Raw genomic sequence first — 19,465 nt, 5'->3', positions numbered from 1 at the left:
ATTGGCTGTTACAATACAAAATTACATAAAAGAATACTTATAATTTAAAACATTGCATTCAGAATAAAACTCAATTATACAACTAAATTAAAATGTACAACTAAAATGTCAGGATTACAGCAGTTGGAATTTTAAAAGCATGGTATCAATACTTTATAACTCATTGTGAGACATTTCTAAAAGCCGCCTTGGATCTGACTTTCCTAGGTGCAAGTGCAAAAAGTGCTTCCTTCCAAGGGGTTCGTATCTGACAAGAGAAAGATCAGCTTTTCACTGTCTGATAAATTGTGCACTTGGCTTAAAATTCCAGATAGGAATCTACTTCTGAGGTCCAAATATAAAGGACCAATCATTATATAGTGAAATAAATCTTCTACAGAGGTTCTTCATGTACAGATGTGTTGTTCCTGTGGTTTATTGGGATATTTTCCAAACATCAATTCAGTGGGCATAGACTGAAAACGAAGTGTGGTAAATGCCGCTCTTAAACTGTGTACTGCAGTATCTTAAGTGGTGGCGCCAAGATTCTAGAATTCTTTTTCAGAAGAGTTTGGGAAAAATTCTCTTAAATATTTGTTCTTTTTCAGTGAGCTTATAATTGAATTGCCTTTATGTAGAAGCAGCGGGGACAGTCGGGGGGGAGAAGGAAGTGGCGACTCTGGGCCTGGTGAGGTCCAGAGAAGCCATGGGGACAGTTGGGGGGAGAAGGAAGTGGCGACTCTGGGCCTGGCGAGGGGGGGAGAAGGAATTGCCGCCACTGCCCTTCAACTGGGTAGGTGGGTGGGGGAGGGAAATCGGGGCACGGCATGGGGTGCATTGTCGCCGCGCCGTTCAGACGCAGCGTTCACCTCCCGCCTCCCAGCCAATGGCAGGATAGCAGCCTTGAGCGGCAGCTGGCCGGCCAATGGCTGACGGAGCACATTTTGTCTTACGCTGCGTCTTACTCAATTATATATATGGGAGAGATACTCTGTATTCAGTATCTGTGACTGATTTCCTGTTTTTTTATTTGTATTCTTTTTATGTAATGTGTGTGAAAATGGAAAAAGCCATTTGTGTTTTCATTTGCGTTTTCAGAAACTTCTGTTCTGAGAGATGTGTTGTCATGCCTCATTCGTGTTTAACCATGCAGAGTTAAAACTGGAAAAGAAAATACACTATGGGTAAGTGAATGTGCTTATATTTTATTAATGGGGGAAGGGGATGGAGAATACAGAGAAATCTACAGAGGAATGGCAGAATAATTACAGACAAGTTTAGAGTATGCCATTGAACTAAAGCTGTCAATGCTTGATATGCTGCTACAAGACAAGAATAATGTATAACAGAATAAATCCCTATAGGGAAAGTATTGCTTGGATCCCGTACATCCATGGTAAATCCATTTGGATTTCCACGTGCATGCCTCTTCATCCATTGTGGAAATTGTCCTTCATTATGCATCACATTCCTCTCATGCTAGGTGCTTTCCAGCTCCTTTAAATAAGCAGGTCTTATGTGAGTGGAAGTCTTTAGTGGCAATGGAACATGTACTGTGCAGAGGAGGACTGCCTCTGCAACAGATGTAGAGGAGTGCAAGCAGAAAGAAGGTGCAGGGTCCAAGCCTATGCAATTATATTCTGTAAATTGTAGCACGGTTTAGACATAGCAGCAAACCATGTTTTGCCAAAGGATGGTTTGTGGGATGGGCACAAATCTGGTTAATTGCATGTAGCATATTGGAACTGATGATAGAAATCTTCCGTCTAATTCTGGTTGTTAGGTGTAATTGTAAAACTGTTTAAAACCCTTACTGCTGAGGGTTGTTTATATCCCAGTAACTGAAATTCTTGATCATGGTTTAATACAGATTAAAAATCCTGCAGTTCCGTCCTAAACAGTTACTGGCAATTAATAAGATGGGAACAGACCTCAGTTAGTGAAGGTCCTTTCCATCATGGTATCACAACCGGTGGGAGTCAGACTTTCATCTTCAACCCTGGCATGCTGTGAAAGGGGAGGAGGGAGGGAGCATGGTGTCAGTTTAGCCATTAGCTAGATTAATGCCCTTTGTTTAAATTAAGATTTTTAAGATTGTTAACAAATTTAGAGTCCAATGGCACCTTTAAGACCAACAAAGGTTGACTTTCGGTCTATGGCGACATGCAGGCAGACGCATCTCCCGGATGCCCCGGGGATGCAAACTGCACACCAACGTGTAGGAGGGGGTGCGATGGGTCGCGACCCCCCCGGAGCCTTAGCAAAAGGCTCCTAGCCTGGGGGCTTTTGAGGGGTGGCCTCTTCGACGGCGAGATGCTGGAGAATTGAGGCGCTCCTCCACCCCGAAGGTTCTGCCGCTGAGTGACCATATGGTACGAGTGCTGCTGACCGGGACAAGCGTTGGAGATTGGGCAAAACCCCCCGATGCCGAGTGAGGCTGGTTGGCCAACAACGAACTGTGAGTTGGGTTGAAGCGAGCATGAAGATTTAAAAAGAAAGCTGCCCCCCTTAAAGAGCGAAGGGAAGCGAGCAGGGGAGGGCCCCCTCCCAAACGTATAAATGAAAACACAGAATAAAGAGGGGGGAGCGGGAAAAAAACCGTTTGAAACTGTTTTAAAAGACTTACCAGAGCGCAGACAAGCATTTGGGCGAATATCAGAGACTTTAGCAACTTGTTGATAAGTAAACAAGTCCAAAAAGATGGCCGGAGAAAGAAAAACTTTTGAAAGTGAAAGTGGGTAGTCCTCGAACGGAAGAGACCACTGAGCTTTCAAAAATGTCGGCTGATTCCTTGCGCCCTCTGCTAGATGAGATGACTAGCATTAAGCAACAACTGTCAACAATTGGCCAGAGTATGGCTTCACAGCAGATACAATTGACTCAATCTTTAAAAGCAACGGAGGAGGAGGTCAAGGAAATGGACGCCAAGACTAAAAAAGTTAAGAAAAAGGTGCAGAAGCTGAAAATGAAGCAAGCCACGGAAGAGTCACAACTTTTGCAGCTGCAAATGGAGAAAGCCAATTTGGTCGTACGGTTTCAAGGGGTCCTGGAAATTAAAGGAGAGAATCTGAAGCAACGGCTGAGTGAAGCAATAGCCCCAATGACAGATTTGACAGCGGAATACCTCTACAGCGAGATGGATGTGGTCTACAGGTCCTATTCCTTATATATCAAGAAAAATAATCTACCTGGGGAAATAGTAGTCAGATTCTCAAAGAGACATGTGAGAGGCTCTATTTTGAAAGCAACTACGGGAACTCCTTTGAAAATTGGGGACACCAACATCAGGATTTTAAAAGACATTCCATTTGACATAAAACAGAAGAGAAAGAATTACAAAGAACTAATCCTTTTTCTACAAACAAATGGCATCAGTTACAGATGGTTAATCCCAGAATGTGTCATTTTCAAACTTCATGATAAAAAGGAAAAGATTGACTCTGTTCTTAAGGCACATGACTTTCTGCGAACACAGCTCGGGGAACCAGCTGAGGACGAGAAGGAAGAAGAAGAAAGCAAATCTGACGATGAGTTAGGCTCGGGGTCTTCAGACGAGGATTCACCCTCTGAAAAGGGGTCAGCTGCCCCCCAAAGGTCATACAAATTGAGGATTAGAAAAGAGAAGAATAAATAGTGACTGAAGGACTCTGATTTGTGCCTGAAAACTCTGAAATAATTTTGGGATGCTCGGGGGGTTTCTTTAAGCAGTTAAATGAATAGTTAAGAGATAATTAACCTAGCATAGCCGGCTATGTTCATTGTTCTGTTAGCTTTTTAAAGTAACATTGAGTTAAGATGATGTATTGATCTCCTACTCTTGGGTTTTTAGTTATTAGTGGGTCTTTTCGGTTGTAGTTTGTAGTGTGTAAAAAATCAATAAAAAAATTCCCCTTAGGGGGATCAAAAAAAACAACAACCCAACAAAGGTTTATTCAAGGTATGAGCTTTTGTGTGCACGCACACTTTATCAAATACATTAGAATGGCAGTCAAGGTTCAAACTTGTAGCCAAGCCAGCATTTTAACATGCAACATGATGATAATGATGACACTAAATAACAATGTTATAAGGTCAACAGTTGTAAAGCAATAAATATGTCAAATTAGTAGATAAATGTCTAAAGGTATCTTTTCTAATTGTGGGATGTGTCTGGGAATCTTCATTCTCTCCTGTCAGGGCACTTAACACTACATCCCCATCCAAAAATGCTATTATGTTGGCAGACATCCTAATATCCCTTGCTTACATTCAGTATTCTAATATAGTGTTCTGAAAAAGAAATACACTGAGCCAGTTTGGTGTAGTGGTTAAGTGTGTGGACTCTAATCTGGGAGAACCGGGTTTGATTCCCCACTCCTCCACTTGCACCTGGCTGGATGGCCTTGGGCAAGCCGTAGCTATCTCAGCCCCACCTACCTCACAGGGTGTCTGTTGTGGGGAGGAGAAGGGAAAGGAGTTTGTAAGCCGCTCTGAGACTCCTTTGGGTAGTGAAGGGCGGGGTATAAATCCAATATCTTCTTCTTCTCTTCTAAAATACATTACAATACAGAGGATTTATAGTCCTTCTTGTTGAGAATACATATATGAGGACTGAATGAGTTAGCATATGTAATGAGATAAAAACCCAATATCCCTGTTGAGTCCTGGAGAGGTTTTTGTACCAAGTGTTGTAATAACTTGTAATTCAGCTATTTCCCTTTTAATTCTGTTTCTGAAGTTCCTTTGTAATAAAACAGCCACTTTGAGGTCATCCATTGAATGTCCTGGAAGGCTGAAGTGTTCTCCTACAGGTTTCTCAATCTTGCAATTCCTGATGTCAGATTTGTGTCCATTTATCCTCTGGCATAGGGTTTGTCCTGTTTTTCTTATGTAGAGAACTGAAGGGCATTGTTGACATTTAATGGCATATACATAGAAGATGAGCAAGTTAATGAGCCTCTGATGGTGTAGTTGAGACAGGTTCAGTGATTGTGTTGTCTGGGTGTATATGGCAGCAAAGTTGGCATCTGGGTCCCAGTGTCCATGTTCAAATGAGATGTTGCATTATTGTGGGTGAGGAGTTGTTTGAGACGGGGGGGCTGTCTGTGCACAAGAAAAGGTTGACCCCCAGTACTTGTGAAAGAAAACTGTCACTATCCAGTAAAGGTTGTAAGTCATTGATGATGCTTTGAACTGTTTTGAACTGGGAGCTGTATGTGACCACTAGTGATGTTCTGTTATTGTCTCTTTTGGGTCTGTCTTCTAATAGGTTTTCTCTGGGTATAATTCTGGCTTTGTTAATCTGTTTCCTGACTTAATTAGGTGGATACTTTAGTTCCAAAAAGGTGTGCTGTAGATCCCTCAGGTGTGAATCTCTGTCTGTATGATTGGAGGAGATGCGGCTGTAGCGTAGAGCCTGGCTGTATACAGTGGATCGTTTAGTATGTTTAGGATGGTAGCTGGAGGCATGTAGGTATGCTTGTCGGTCAGTAGGCTTCCAGTATAAGGTGGTGTCTATGCATCTATTGTTTACTTTTACAGTAGTGTCCAGAAAATGTATTTCTTGCATGGATTGGTTCATTGTCAGGTTGATGGTGGGGTGAAAATCATTGAATGCCTGGTGGAGTGTGTCCAGAGCTTCTTTACCATATGCCCAGACAATAAAAATGTCCTCAATGTAATTACATTGTCCTCAGTGTTTTCCAATTAGAGCTCTAGAATTTTTGTTAGATAATCGCTAGATGGCACTGTTGAACAAGATATTATGGTTTTAGCTACCTGCTTTTTGACCTTAGTGGTGGGCCTCACTAGCAAATGTCTGACGCAAAGGAGCTATTGGCAGGATTCTCCGGTTTAAATGTAGTTGAATTATTTTGAATGATTAGTAAATACTAGTTTTTCTCTTTCTGTTTCTAGTGTTCTATTTATGCTTGGAAACAAGTATAATAAAACATACAATGGATTAAGCAACCTGTTTGGTATTGGGTGCTGAAATCAGAAATATTTTACCATATATTGAAGAGCATCTGAGGGATATACATTTCATTCTTCAGCATCATTTTTTTGAAAGTGGGATTCTCAAAATGTTGATGAACAGTCTGAACGGCAGAGTCAGGGTCTAGTCAGCTGTACTGTAACAAAATTCTCTGTCTGCCTTCTTTTTGAGTAATTTCTATGTAGGTATTTTGAATGCTAGTAATTGCTCCAAACATGGTAGAAGGATGTAGCACATGCAAGTGAAAAAACTAGAATTCAGTGTGTTCCTGCATCTACATGGCTGATGGGAATGGGAGGGGGGAGTGGTTGCCTTGTGTGTAAGTACACACTTTCCAAAAGAATTCACAGCCATTTCAGGCAAGCAGTATTTTTCTTTTGTATTTCTCTTGCTGTTTATTTTAAGGTGTGTGCGTGCATTAATTATGATTTAACTGAGACTGAAAAGATGGGTCTAGGAACCAGCAATCAGATATGTAGACCTCCAAGTAACAAGGTGCATAGAAGTTTTGCTGCCCTAGACTCTCTATCAGTCCAAAAAGCTTTGTGATTTTCCATGTTGAATGGAGAATTCACTTCTCTTTAGTTCTCTGTATCCAGAAGCACAGATGGCATTTTGGGGAGCACAGTTATTTTTAATGAACTGAAATGTTTGTGCTTTTTAGTTTTTCACAAATGAAGGGAGAATATCAAATAATGCAGTCAGCACAAATTACACAGCAACAGTCACTTATAAGACCTGCATTTCTTCACGTTTTATATAGCCAGTATCTGAAGTAACATAAAGTAGTAAAGCTGGTATAATGCCTGTAAGAAGCTGCCCTTCAAAAGGATTTGGAAATGGTTCAGAGTTCAGTTGCTAGAGTTTTGTTTGGGGGCAGACTGCCTGAAGCATATAACTCCAATTTTATAACAAATACACTGGCTCCTATTTCCCCCCATCCCAATTTAAAGTGTTGATTTTCATCTTTAAAGCCTTAAGTAGTCTGGAGCCTGGATAATATAAGGACACTTTTTCTTTATGAATCCATGCGAAGGTCACCTCCAAGCTAGACTACTGCAACTCACTCTACGCTGGTCTACCCTTGAGACTGATCCAGAAACTTCATCTGGTTCAGAATGTGGTGGCGTGAGTCCTGATGGGAATGTCATGGATGGCACATATTCAACCAGTGCTGCACCAGCTACACTGGCTTCCAGTAGAGTACCAGGTTAGATTCAAGGTTTTGGTATTGACCTTTAAGGCCTTGAGCGATCTGGGACCAATCTACCTACAGGACCGCCTTCTCCGCTATGACCCTGGGAGACCTTTGCGCTCTACTGATAACAACTTGCTGGTGATCCCTGGCCCTAAGAATGTCTGGCTGTCCTCGACCAGGGCCAGGGTCTTCTCAGTCCTGGCCCCAACCTGGTGGAACTCTCTGCCGAATGACACCAGAACTCTGCAGGACCTTGTACAATTCTGCAGGGCCTGTAAGGCAGAGAGGTACACAGATATTTTAAAATTTGTATTGCTTTTATGGCATTTTGCTGTTTGCACATCGCCCAGAGCCTGGTGTAAGCCAGGATAGGGCAATTAATAAATTGAACTATTATTATTATTATTATTCTAGTAAGAGTTTTCTTAGCAGACCTACTCTAGGTGCCCTTGTAGTCTTGGTTTTATGGCATTTTGCCTTTTGTACATCAGAAACTGAGTAGTATGTTCACAGCCTGAGTACTTTTGAGATCAGTGTCCTACCATTGAATGCATTGTATTATTCCTGGTTCTGTGTTTAGAACTTTATGGGCATGAAAGCTCTTGTATTACTTTATAGAATATTTCCTGAGGAACATCCGTTTTTTGAATCGTTATATAATCCGGAGACGACTTATGTATTCTTATACAAGGATTTTCTTATTATTTGGATCAAGAAGATGCGGGCCAAATTGGGGGAATGTGCGGGTGTGGTTATCATATCCCCTCACTGTCGTCTCCTCTCCAGGCTAAACATACCCAGCTCCTTCAACCTTTCCTCATAGGACTTGTTCTCCAGACCCCATACCATCTTCGTTGCTCTCCTCTGGACATGTTCCAGCTTCTCTATATCCTTCTTAAATTGTGGTGCCCAAAACTGAATACTCTAGGTGAGGTCTAACCAGAGCAGAGTGAAGTGGTACCATCACTTCACGTGATTTGGTTGCTATTCTTCTGTTGATACAGCCCAAAATCGCATTTGCCTTTTTAGCTACTGCATCACACTGCTGACTCATGTTCAGTGTATGGTCTACTAAGACCCCTAGATCGCACATACTACTGCCAAGACAAGTCTCCCCCAACCTATAATTATGCATTTGATTTTTCCTACCTAAATGCAGAACTTTACATTTATCTCCACTGAAATTAATTTTATTTGTTTTAGCCCAGTTTTCCAGCCTATCAAGATTATTCTGTATCCTGACTGTCTTCTACCATATTTGCTACACCTCCCAATTTCATATCATCTGCAAATTTAATAAGCATTTCCTCTATCCCTTCATCCAAATCACTGATAAAGATGTTGAACAAAACAGGTCCCAGGACAGATCCTTGAGGCACTCCACTTATCACTCCTCTCCAAGAAGATGAGGAACCTTTCACAAGCACTCCTTGGGTGCAATCTGTCAACCAGTTATAGATAGACCTAACAGTCATAGGATCCAAAGCATATTTTTAAATTTGTCAACAAGGTTATGTGGAACCTTATCAAAAGCCTTTCTGAAATCAAGATAAACTGTGTCTACAGCATTCCCCTGATCCAGCAAAGTACTAACTTTCTCAAAAAAAGAGATAAGGTTAGTCTGACATGACTTGTTCTTGAGAAACCCATGCTGGCTCTTAGTAATTACAGCTGTCCTTTCTAAATGCTCAAGGACTGTCCGTTTGATTATTTGTTCTAAAACTTTCCCAGGTATAGATATCAAGCTGATGGGTTGGTAGTTACCCGTATCCTCCTTTTCCCCCTTCTTGAAGATGGGGACAACATCTGCCCGCTTCCAGTCTTCTGGCACCTCATCTGTTCTCCAAGAATTCTCAAAAATAAGGTACAGAGGCTTGGAAATTACATCTGCAAGTTCGTTTAGTACCCTTGGATGCAGCTCATCTGGCCCCGAGGACTTCGTTTCATTTAAAGAAACTAGGTGTTTATGTACTACCCCATACCGATCCTAGGCTGCAACTTCCTTCCTTCATCATGTGTTCTGTTTTTGCTATGCTGAGCACTGTTTCACTTGTAAGAGAAGACTGAGGAAAAGTAGAAATTGAGCAGTTCTGCCCCTCTCTTCATCACCTGTTACGATTTCACTTTCCTATCTCCGCAATGGGCCTACCATGTCCTTGCTCTTTTTCTTACTTGGAACATAAGAAAAGAACCTTTTTTTGTTTTGTTTTTAGCATCTCTTCCTAGCCTAAGTTACTTGGACTCCCCCAGTTTACATCCACCAAAACTTCAACAACATACAATGAAATAAATAAATAAAATAAATAAGTTCATACTGAGCTTTAGCTTTCCTAACTCTCTCTCTACAAGTACTGGTTATTTGTTTATATTCATCCTTGGTTATAAGGCCCTCCTGCCACTTTCTGAATGAGTCTTTTTTATTTCTCAAGTCTTTAGAAAGCTGTTTATGGAGCCACCTTGGTTTCTTTAGGCTCCTCCCATTTTTCCTTCTCATAGGAATCATTTCTGATTGTGCCGTCAGTATTTCACTTTTAAGAAACTCCCATCCCTCTTGAACTCCCTTCTCCTTAAGTATTTCTGACCATGGGATTCTACCCAGCATAACTTTAATTTTGTCAGAATTTGCTTTCCTGAATTCCAACCTGTATGTCTATGTACAGCTTTTACTTTTCCCAAGACTGTAAATTCCAACACTGGCCAGAAGGAGCTGCAATGTAAGGAGCAGGAAGCAGTACACAGCCAGTTGCTCTCGGGCCAGATTGGGGCCTTGCAGGGGCCGGATCCAGCCTGCGGGCTGTATGTTTGGCACCCTTGTTCTAACCTTTTCTGGGATTTAACCAGAAAGTGAGTCCTGAAAGGTTGGCCACTTGCAGGAGTTTTTACAAAAATAATTAACCTTGTAGGTGAGCGTTATGGTAGCTTAGAAGCTTCCTCAATTGATAGAAGGCTCCTCTTTTTGTTGCAGGCTCTTCATGATAACACCCATTTGCAGGTTAGGCTTAACAGGAAAGGAAATCTATCGGACCCTATTAACACCTGTAGGGGAGTTAGGCAGGGTTGCATACTAGCCCCTTCCCTGTTTAATCTATATATTAATGATATAGTAAGTTACTTGGACTCCCCCAGTTTACATCCACCAAAACTTCAACAACAGCATGTGTCTATCTTACTGTATGTCGACGATGCTGTCATCTTAGAACACCAGTTGGCCTTAGAAGAGCTCTCAGTAAGTTTGCAGACTTTTGTAACAATAAGGTACTAACAATAATTTTTCAAAAAACGAAGGTTATGGCCTTCGGGGCCAGACAAAAGAAAAAAATCTGGTCTGTAAATGGGCACTCATTAGAGCAGGTTCCCTGCTTTAAATACTTAGGTATGGTTCTTCAATCAAAGGGGGCCAGGAAAGCCTATATTTTGCCTCTCAAGGTGAAAGAACAGCTATTCTATTGCACCAAAGGGGCTTATTATGTGCCAGCTGCCCAAAAACTCTTTCAAGCAAAGGCAGTTGGACAGATGCTCTATGGCACTTTTATTGGGCCTCCTTCCTCTAGTTTTGCCCCCTTAGAGTGAGTTCAGTCCAAATTTCTCAGAGCAGTTCTTTAGGTCCCGAGGTGTGTATCGAATACACTGATCCGTCTAGAGACAGGTGCTATTAACAGTGGAAGCCAAAATTACTTTAGCTTCACTCCAGTATTGGCTTAAACTAAATTTCCATCCTCAGGGACTAACCCACTTGTTACTCTCAGACAAGTTTCAATCAAAATGGCTGAGAGCAGTTCATAATAAATTATATGAGCTTGGTTCCCCCCCCCCCAAGCGATTTTGAGTATGCATTGGGATGTAGCAAAATCAGCCCTTAAACAGAGAATGATGGGCATGGAGAGACAGACAGATCTTGGTAGATGTCCTAAGTTTAGAGCCCCAGATTTTGTCAAATATCGCTTGCAACCCATGTCCTATTTATCACAGCTTGATACTCATAAGTTTAGGAAAACCTTCACATTAGCCAGATGTGAGGCTTTCCCCTCCGCGATGCTTGAGGGCAGATTCAAAAGGATCCCCACTGAATATAGACTTTGTCGATGCGGCTCAGGAGAGACAGAAACTATTGAGCACATGATGCTCAGATGTAACTGGTATAACAAGATCCGTGACAAATATATTACTCCTCTTATAACAGATATGGTGGGACAATCAGGTGCTGAGCAGTGTAACCGATTGTTAATTGATGGCAACCGGACATTTACCGAAACTGTGGCAAAAATTTGGGTAGCATGCTACTGCATCCGAAATACATGATCAAATATATAATAGTTGCCTAATAGCCTCTGTTTTATGTTCTTCTTTTACTTTATTATGCTCAACTGTATTTTTATAGAGTTTCATTTTACTGTGCTAAATTCAGTTATGTGAATGTGGGAGCGGTGGCGCAGGCAGTAAAAAAAACACGCCTGCATTAGTAACATCGCTCGGCAGCCACTATGGCTGTTCAAGCACCACCGCGGTCGAGGTGAGCTCTCGACCTATATCCCAGCTCCTGCCCACCCAGCGGTTCGAAAGCAATTAGTTGCAAGTAGATAAATGGGTACCCACCCTTAGTAGGGTGGGGGGCACCCTGCCTAGTGTGGTGGAGATGGCGGAGATGGCGGCGGAGATGGCGGCGACGAGACATCGGCCCTGGAGATCGGAGGTGGTGTGGCGCGGCGGACGGCGGCGGCAGCAGCAGCAGCAAGCTACTGCGACCAACAGAGCGATCCCTGCTGGCCAGGAAGGAGGAGACATCCAGGCGGCCGCATGATGACGTCGGACGCTGGCGTAAAGCAGAGCCGGAAGGACGTTGCTGGAACCAGAGGAAGGCGGGAACCGTGCGCCCGAAGGAAGAACTGCCGCCGGATCGAAATGGAGCCCGCCGGGGACGAGCGAAGTGCCGAGCCGAGAACGAGCATGCCAATCCACCACCACAGGGGTGCCGGTAGGAAACCCCACCCCTACAAACTCTGTGGCCCTAGTTAGGATAAAATTGTGTGACTAGCACCACATGTAAGCCGCTCAGAGACTCCCTGAGAAGGGGGTTCGAGCGGGATATAAAGTCTAAAGTAAAATATTTAAGCGTGTGTGTTCTATGGCTTGTTGCCGTAATTAATGCCTGACTGACTGACTGACTGGTGTTACCTCACTTTAAAGGTCTTGGTCTTTCAAAACATCCACATATACACTTCCTCAGAGGTTCAACCCTAAAGGATCCACCACAGATCCATAGATTTCCCTTATGGAATCTTCACAGTCTACTGCACTCACTAAGCCTCTGTTTGAGCCCATTAGGGAAATCTCTCTAAAATGGTTGAGGGTGAAGGCCTTCTTCCTCACAGTGATTATTTCAGATAGAAGAGTATTAGGGCTTGGTGTGCTTTCTGTCAAACCTGAATTGTGCATCTTTTGCAAAGATAAAGTTGTCAAGAGAACCAACCCAACCTCTATGTCAGTTCAACATTCCACAGATCCCAGGAAGTCTGCCTTCCGTCCTTCTGCCCCAACCCCAACCATCCTAGGCAAAAGATGTGGCATACATTGGATGTGAGGAGAGTACTCAGGGTCTACTTATGCAGAACCAAACATATTAGAAAAAAACAGATTCCTTGTTCATAAATATTTCACTGCCAAATGCTGGAGGAAAAATGTCTAGATCAGCGATCAGTAGTACCATCAAAGCCTCTATCATCAAGGTATATAAGATTCACGTTAGTCATCCCAGCCGGAATTACAGCACACTCTGTAAGGAGTGCTGCCGCTAACACGGCGTTCGCTAAACATGCCTCTGTAGAAGAGGTTTGTAAAGCAGCCACATGGTCTCCACATTTATAAGACATTACGAAATAAATATTTACAATTCAACTGATGCAGCCTTCGGCAGAAGAGTGCTTCAGCATATCACGGTAAGTATCCAATGGTCCATTTTGTGTTAACATTCGAACTGGGAGCCTAAAAATTCTGTTGAAATCAGTGACACTAATAAATATGTTTAAGGTTTGAGTGTTGGATTCACCATAATGTGAACTCTATTCTGTCAAATAACTGTGGAGCTCTAGGAGTTTCCATGTAACTAATAGTACCATCTTAAGTAGAGTTACACCCTTCTAAGTCCATTGATTTCAGTGGGTTCAGAAGGGTGTGATTCTGCTTAGGATAAACTGTTAAAATACTAAGAGGAGGCTGTAACTGTTTGCCTGAGCACCTTTGCCTGAGAAAGATTAAGAAGAAGAAGAGAAGAAATTGGATTTATGCCCCACCCTTCACTTGGAGTCTTACAAACTCCTTTCCCTTCCCCGCCCCACAACAGACACCCTGTGAGGTGGGTGGGGCTGAGAGAACTCTGACACCAACTGCTCTTTCAGGAACAGCTGTGCCAGAGCTTGTGACTGACCCAAGGTCACATCAACAGGTGCAAGTGGAGGAGTGGGGAATCAAACCCGGTTCTCCCAGATTAGAGTCCGCACACTTAACCATTACACCAAACTGGCTCTACACCAAATTAAGCTGAGTACATGATGTTTAAAAGTGCACCATATAAAAAGCACATGTGTTTTAGTTTTGGTATTTTTAAAGGAATTTTTTGCTTATTTTGTGTGAGGTGTCTGGAGCTGGACTCTGCCTTTGAAATAATCTGCTGACTACTGGGGAAAATTATTTTGGTTCTTTTATGACTGGTGCATGCATTATGGCTTCTGTGATGCTTTCTTGTGCCATTATTGGCTTGCTTATCATTGAAAGCCAGAATTTAAACTGGACACTATACAACATCACATAAGGGATTTTTTTTTACTTGCATGAAAACATTATTTGAGTCTTAGCATATTGAAAATGCAATAACGAGGCAGACTGAGAGGCAAGAGGATATTTGGTGTTTCTGCTATAAAAGCCATGTTGTTTAGCTATTCCACTTTACTGACTAATTTGCAAGATCAGTCTCAGATACAGACATCTATTGCAAAATGGTGTTAAAAATAAGGCCCACTTCTGTCTAAAGTCAAAATAAATAGTGTTGTAATAAAACTCATCATCTATATATCTAATACCGAAAGGCGCCCCCTGTGTGCGGATACCTAAATCCGCGCATCGGGGGCACCTGGGGGGGAGGGAGATGTTTGTGCACACTTGGGACGGTCCCCAGGTGTGCACAAAAATCTAAAAACTCGAAAAAATATCGGGGGGATACTTAAATCCCCCCAAAAGTGCAAGAGTGTCCCCTGCACATGTGCAGGGAACGCTCTGGAGACGGTCTCGCCGCCACCGCTTCCGAGCCAGCGGCCGGGCAGGCAGCCGGGGCCCAGCGAGGCCCGGGCGGCTGCAACCCGCCGGGCCTCACTTCGGAGAGGGGGGGGGGGGGAGACGAGCGGGGCCTGAGGCCCAGCTGCTGCAAGCCGCTCGGGCCTCGCCCCCTGAGCCAGGGTGGTGGTGGTGGTGGTGGAGGGGATGGTGGAGGAGACGGGGGGAACCGGCGGGATGGAGGGGTACTTACCTCCTCCTGCTGCTTCCTCCTCTTCCTTCTCGGTGTGGAGCTCCCCCCCGCCCCTTGTCTATATACTAATAGTGAGGTTGGCCAAATATTTGGATATTTAAATCTGGTGACTGGAGCCATGAATGGCCGAGACAGATGTTTCCACAGGCCGAGACAGATGTTTCCACAGGTTTGCAGAAAAAATATGAAATCTAGAAATTAAAAAAATGCAAGGAGGTTAAAAAACCCAAAAATGATAGAAGGAATGCCTGTAGCTTTAAACAAAGCTAGTTTGGTGTAGTGGTTAAAAGCATGGACTCTTATCTGGAAGAACTGGGTTTGATTCCCCACTCCTCCACATGCAGCTGCTGGTGTGACCTTGGGTCAGTCATAAGTTCTTTCAGAGCTGTTCTCTCAAGGGCAGTTCTCGAGAGAGCTCTCTCAGCCTCACATAACTCACAGGGTGTCTGTTGTGGGGAGGGGAAGGGAAAGGAAATTGTAAGCCGCTCTGAGACTCCTTTGGGTAGTGAAGGGCGGAGTATAAATCCAATCTCCTCTTCTTCAAAGGATCCCCCCAGTGGTTGTTGCTAGGCAGCCACAGATTCCAGGCTTGGTTCTGTCAGTAAGAGGCGGGTGGAAGGGCCAAGGCAGTTTCCTGCCTCATTTTAGCCTTTGAGGTAGGACTCATTGGGGCAAGGCCCGGCTAGGGTTGCTGGCTCCAGGTTGGGAAATTCCTGGAGATTCTGTAATCGAGTCTGAGGAGGACAGGGTTTGGAGAGGGGAGAGGCCATAGTGTCCACCATCCAAAGCAGTCATTATATCTAGGGAGATAGATCACTGCTGTCTGGCGTTCAGTTGTAATTCTGGCAGATCTCTAGGTCCCACCCAGGGGTTGGCAACACTAGGCCTGGAAGCAAGCACTGGTTGACTTGATATCAACCCAACTTGCATGACTCAGCTAGGCCTTGCACAACAGCAATCACCCTATGAAAAGCTGTGTTGTGTAGTGGTTGGTGCTTCAAAGTAGGATCTGGGAGTCTGTGATGCACCCCATGATATAGCCCTCCTCCTGACCTGGAGAAAGGGAAACTCACTAGAGGTGCCGTGGGCTCTTTCTTTATCAGATTCCAAATGCACATCAAATAACCACAAACTTCCAAAAGAAAGACAATTTATTTTATAAAAGAACAAATATCGGTACCTTCAAGAGTCCAAAACAGAAAACTTAAAAAAGAACCTAGCTACTTAAATTATCTTACGTTGTCTTTAAAAACAGATTCTTGCTGCGGACAGAGTCTTTGAGGCAGGAGGGAAATAAAACTTTCAGTCTTGCTGGCCAGCCGCACATCAGTTTCTCCTCCTGGTAGTCTGGTTCATCTGCAGGCAAATCCTTCATTGCTGTGGGATGGAGAGATTAAAAAAACCAGCCTTCTACCTACCAATGTTATCCACTATCTCTCCACTAACAAGCTAATGATTTAATAAACATGACTATTTTCAGCCAACATACAAAGGCTTCATCCTTGACAAACATCACCTGTTAACAATTTATCAAATTAACCAGCACATACAACTATTATCTTTCTTAAAACAGTAATAAAGTTTTAAAGAGCAAGGTGCAGTTACAGCTGAATATCACAAAGACCCAGGTTTGAATTTCCATCTTGCTGTGGAAGCTCACTGGATGATTATGGACCAGTCACTTACTTTCAGCCTAACCTACCTCATGGTGGTGTTGTGCAGATAAAGTGGAGGAGGGGAGAATATTCTGAACTGCTTTGGTCCTCATTGTGGAGAAAGGTGGGGTATAAATGAAGGAAATAATACTGAAAATGGAAGGCAGATAAAAGGTAGTCTGGTGAGTGGCTGTGAACTAGAATGAGGCAGGGAAAGGAAAGAAAATATGGGGGGTTGCCAGAAGGAGGAAAAGAGAAAATAGTCTGTGTGTGGGGGGGAATACAGGGGAAAGTGAGGTGCTACTCCATTGTTCCCTGAGGGTTCTCTACCATGCAAGTGGGTGTGGCCAGGGCTATTTTTGGGCAGGAACGCACAGGAACGGAGTTCTGGCTGGCTCCCAAGTTGGCCACGCCCACCAGGAACAGCAGAAACTCATTAGGATTGGCTACATTAGGGGTGTGTGGCCTAACATGCAAAGGAGTTCCTGCTACAAAAAAAGGCCCTGGGTTTTGACAACAAACAAGGTAAAGAGAATAAGAAGCAAAAGGTGGGTGTGGCTGGATAACCACACTTCTGGTAACATGTGGGTGCGGCCTAATGTGCTAATGAGCTGTGCTGTCGGGTGTGGCCCAATATGCTAATGAGTTCCTGTTGTTGGGTGTGGCCTATTATGTTAATGAGTTCTTGCTGGGCTTTTTCTACAAAAAGAGCCCTGGGTGTGGCCCTGTGGCCAACACCACCCAACTGGACCTTAGTTTAACCCCATTAGAGGCTGCTGGTGGCGGGGGAGAGGAGAGGGAAAGCTTAAGACAGAGGGGCAGATAAAGGTAGGATGGCTGTTGGGTAAAATGGAGATAGGGTTGCCAATTTCAAGTTAGGAAAGCCTTAGAGATTTTTTTTTGGGGGGGGTGCTTGGGGAGGGGGGGGTTTGGGGAGGTGAGGGACCTCAGAAGGGTATAATGGCATAGACTCCAGCCACCAAAGCAGCCAATTCCTCCATGGGAAGTAGGGTTGCCAGTCTCCAGGTGGGATTACAACTGGTCTCCAGATGACAGAGATTATTTCCCCTAGATAAAATGGCTGCTCTGGAGGGTAGACGTGATGGCATTGTACCCTGCTGAGGTTGCTTCCCTCCCCCCACCTCGCCCTCCCAAAGCTTTACCCCCAAATCTCCAGGAATTTCCCAACCTGGAGCTGGCAACTCCAGGATATCTCCCAGCCCTACCCTGAGGTTGCCAACCCTAGAAGGAGAGAAGGAAGCAGGAAAAAGGAAGACGTATGGGGCCTTTCAGGAAAGGGCAAGAGAAAATAGTGAAGGAGGGGGAAATGAGATACCTCCTGCAAGTCCTTGTGGGTTCCCACTTGCTTATGCTGTTTTCAACAGTGGTGATGAAAACATTTAAATTTGTTGTTGTGTTAACACAGGTATTTAGCTAGATACATGGTCAATAGACAGCATGGAGGCCATTTTGTGTAGCTGAGGGAGAGAGACACGGAGTAGCAAAACGTTGCGGGGGAGGGGGCGAAGACCCGACTCGGGGGCTCGGTGACCAGGGGGCGGCCCGGATGGTGAAATCCTCCCTGCAGCGGATCCTCAACAGTCACTGCTTCGCCCGCGAGAAGGAAGGAAATAAAAAGACCCACCAAGGAGCCGCAGACATGCCCGCCCTGCCCGCCAGCGCTGCTCTGAGGAGTTCCAGGGTGTCTTTCAGTTGCTGTAGTAACCTGGGTCCAGGTCCTCGGTGGTGCTCCTGATGCCCCTCACCCACCCCTGAAGATCCCAGGTGGGCGAGGGAATAGTCAGAGGGATCACAATCTTTCAGCTAATTTATTTTATTCTGATAATCGGCTGAATGTAACAGAAGAAGTAACATCAAATAACAGGACGAGAATCCTTAATGTCCAGTCCAGGCTGACGGATGCCAAGCACATTAGTTGGAGAACTGTGCTGAACAACAACCACCTGTACATTGAAATCCCTAATGGTGCTCTGCCTGAAGGGAGCAAAGACAGTTTTGCAGTTCTTCTTGAGTTTGCTGAAGAACAACTTCAAGTTGACCACGTCTTCATTTGCTTCCACAAGAACAGAGATGACAGAGCCTCGCTGCTCCGTACTTTCAGCTTTTTGGGCTTTGAGATTGTGAAACCAGGGCATCCCCTAGTCCCCAAGAGACCCGACGCTTGCTTCATGGCCTACACGTTTGAACGAGACTCTTCCGGAGAAGACTAGATCCGCAGTGTTTGCCTCGTAGAGCTTTCTTGTCCTCTGTAAAGATGAATCTGTAGAAATTTTGTCAACATCTGTAATATTCACACACGTGCGCGCTTTAATGACATGTTCTTTGTACGAATTTCTTGTGACAGGCTGCTGTGGTGGTGGGGGCGGGGGGAATGTTGAGAATTTCTGAATTTTTTGTCATCTTTCTCTCTCTGGAATTTGTCCGCATGTTGTGATTGTGCAGAAATAAATGCTCACTCCAAATTAGCAGTATATTTCTTGGAAGTTTAATATTGTGTGTTTGTGATACTGAAGTATTTGCTTTAATTCTAAATAAAGGTTTATATTTTACTTTAAAAAAAAAATAGACAGCATGGAAATGGAAAAATTCAATTTCAATGAAAAGTGTTCTAAAAGATTGAATTTTTATAGGAAAATATAATTATTCAGAATATTTAAAGGAACAGAAGCAAAACATCATCAAAGGGAATAAGTCTTTGCCTTCTGTATAAAAATACAGACTGCATATGAGGGATGTGGAAACTAGAATCACACAAATTTGTGGCAATGACTGTGGATGACAGTTCTGATTCTCATGGTCTAGTTGTAAATATATGATATGATATTGTCAAGTGCTCATTAAAAGGTCCCCTCTTATTGTTCAGTAAATTTATGACAGAGTTTATTATTTGGACAGTCAGAAGATGATGTATTTTTTGTAGGAAGTTCAGATTGCTTTGTCCCTCAGTGTCTTTGATTATAATTTCCACAAGGAAGTTTCTTCCAATTCAATAACAGATTTGTTGGAAGCAAGTAAACCCAAGTAAAAAGGATTTGGGCATTAACTGGAGGAAGTCCAGTAGGGAAGATACTTGCAGTACTTGGGAAAGGATAATTTGTCCCTCTCTTGGTATCTTTATTTAT

General features: G+C 43.6%; 2 protein-coding genes across 3 annotated transcripts in view; both read left to right on the top strand.

The window, feature by feature from the left end:
- Nucleotides 1–1,087: 1,087 nt before the first annotated feature.
- Nucleotides 1,088–19,465, top strand: part of RALGPS1 (Ral GEF with PH domain and SH3 binding motif 1) — a 347,217-nt gene continuing 328,839 nt past the window's right edge. For both annotated transcript variants that reach the window (XM_015426073.1, XM_015426072.1), the window contains exon 1: nucleotides 1,088–1,163. The gene's annotated coding sequence lies outside the window, so the exon portion shown is untranslated. The remainder of the gene's footprint in view (nucleotides 1,164–19,465) is intronic.
- Nucleotides 17,797–18,827, top strand: LOC107122936 (ornithine decarboxylase antizyme 1-like). The gene is given in 2 exon segments (XM_015426075.1): nucleotides 17,797–18,075; nucleotides 18,077–18,827. Coding segments are annotated over 2 exon segments (663 nt in total). The 5' UTR covers nucleotides 17,797–17,889; the 3' UTR covers nucleotides 18,554–18,827.

The sequence above is a fragment of the Gekko japonicus genome, unplaced genomic scaffold (assembly GCF_001447785.1).
Source record: "Gekko japonicus isolate JY-2015 unplaced genomic scaffold, Gekko_japonicus_V1.1 scaffold22, whole genome shotgun sequence".
In the NCBI taxonomy this organism is placed as follows: domain Eukaryota; kingdom Metazoa; phylum Chordata; class Lepidosauria; order Squamata; family Gekkonidae; genus Gekko; species Gekko japonicus.
This window is presented reverse-complemented; position numbering and strand designations above follow the sequence as displayed.